The sequence below is a fragment of the Amphimedon queenslandica genome, unplaced genomic scaffold (assembly GCF_000090795.2).
Source record: "Amphimedon queenslandica unplaced genomic scaffold, v1.1 AMPQUscaffold_4203_Cont23814, whole genome shotgun sequence".
In the NCBI taxonomy this organism is placed as follows: domain Eukaryota; kingdom Metazoa; phylum Porifera; class Demospongiae; order Haplosclerida; family Niphatidae; genus Amphimedon; species Amphimedon queenslandica.
The window spans coordinates 1-1,497 of NW_003555481.1; the positions used below are offsets into that span (position 1 = coordinate 1).

General features: G+C 33.6%; 1 protein-coding gene across 1 annotated transcript; it reads left to right on the forward strand.

Moving 5' to 3' along the window:
* Nucleotides 1–48: 48 nt before the first annotated feature.
* LOC109592707 (gamma-aminobutyric acid type B receptor subunit 1-like) lies at nucleotides 49–1,369 on the forward strand. Its single transcript, XM_020008091.1, has 3 exons — nucleotides 49–192; nucleotides 779–844; nucleotides 1,100–1,369. Exons 1-3 carry the CDS (start codon nucleotides 115–117, stop codon nucleotides 1,331–1,333), a joined length of 378 nt encoding a protein of 125 aa, XP_019863650.1. The 5' UTR covers nucleotides 49–114; the 3' UTR covers nucleotides 1,334–1,369.
* The last annotated feature ends 128 nt before the right edge of the window (nucleotides 1,370–1,497 follow it).

Consider the following 1,497-nt stretch of genomic DNA (forward strand, 5'->3'; position numbering starts at 1 on the left):
TCCCTCCCTCTCTCTCTCCCCCTCTCTATCCCCTCTCTCTTACTCCCTCCCTCTCTCTCTGTCATATTAAATTGTCTCTTTCAGACTTCAGGGCTGATATACAGAAAGCTTTCAATGAAGAACAATAATAGTCTAGCAACTCCATTTGATTCTTTTTCTGACTCGGCTGAAGACATTCTCAGCGCTGCAAAGGTACATTACATGTACATACAAGTAGATATGCATGTAAGCACAACTAATGCATATTTTATACTTATATTGGCTACATTTTAATTTACAAATTTTTGTTGCAATGTAATCTACACACATGTAATTCATATTTTGGTAAATATTGATGCCAACATAATATGAAGTCATGTCCCAACATCTTTGGCTTTAGAAGCATCCAGCCATTATTTTCAAAAGAATATTAGTGTTGTTGTTTAGTTGTTCTAATAATTCATGTACTACTTGGATACATAATAATATGAAGCAGTTTGGCTGGAGTTAGGAAGTAGTTTGGCTGTAAACTAGGAAGATTAAATTCTATTTTGACTGTTCAATTAAGTGTCGATAATATATATTGTTAAAGTGTTTATTAGCAATATGTATTAAGTGTCATAGTAGAAGCCTTACTAGTGTTATGCTATCTATATTATATGTAAGTTAATGCCAATATTCCTTATGAAATTTACAATTAAAATTCTCATTGATATTACATGCATGTACGAGTGTATTAACTGCATTAAAGTAAGCAGCTCATTCATTACTATTATGTATTGTCTTCATTTCTCCACAGTTGGGGGACTTCAGAATCTTTATTGCTATTGTGGAGTCTACAAAAGCAAGAGGTTTACTTTGTGAGGTAAGTTATGACTAAAAGGTGATGGGTATACATGTACAGTATAACCTGCTATTGTGGACACTCTAAAATAAGGACACCTTTATAATCAGGATTCAGGACAGGTAGTATCAGTCCCAATACAATAGTAATGTGTATTAATGAACCTCTGAAATAAGGACAGGTTTATAATCAGGAGCTAGGGTATTATTGGGTCCCATGGTGTCTGGAATAGATAGGTTTAACTGTATTTTCATTATTAATACTTTGTTTATGTAGGCTTATCAAGCAGGCCTTACTACTGCTAAGCATGTATGGATATTGGGTGGTATGACTGATCCTTATTGGTGGAAAATAGATGATAATGCTAATGGTAGTACTATACATCATCATGATTGTACTGACCACCAGATGAAGGAGGCTATTACTTCTATGCTGTTTGTTGACATTGCCTCTAAACTACCCTTCAATGATGTAAGCATGTTTGTATTGTATATTATGGGGAAAATTTGAGGTTCAATAATTAGTGAAGTTCTTGTATATGTACATGTACATTGTATGTAAAGGTGTGTTGAAGGGATATAACTCAAAAAATTAAAGTCGGAATCAGCTCAAACTTTCTATACAGCATAAGGGCATCAATATGTATCAGAAAATGTAATAAAAATTTTGGGTGA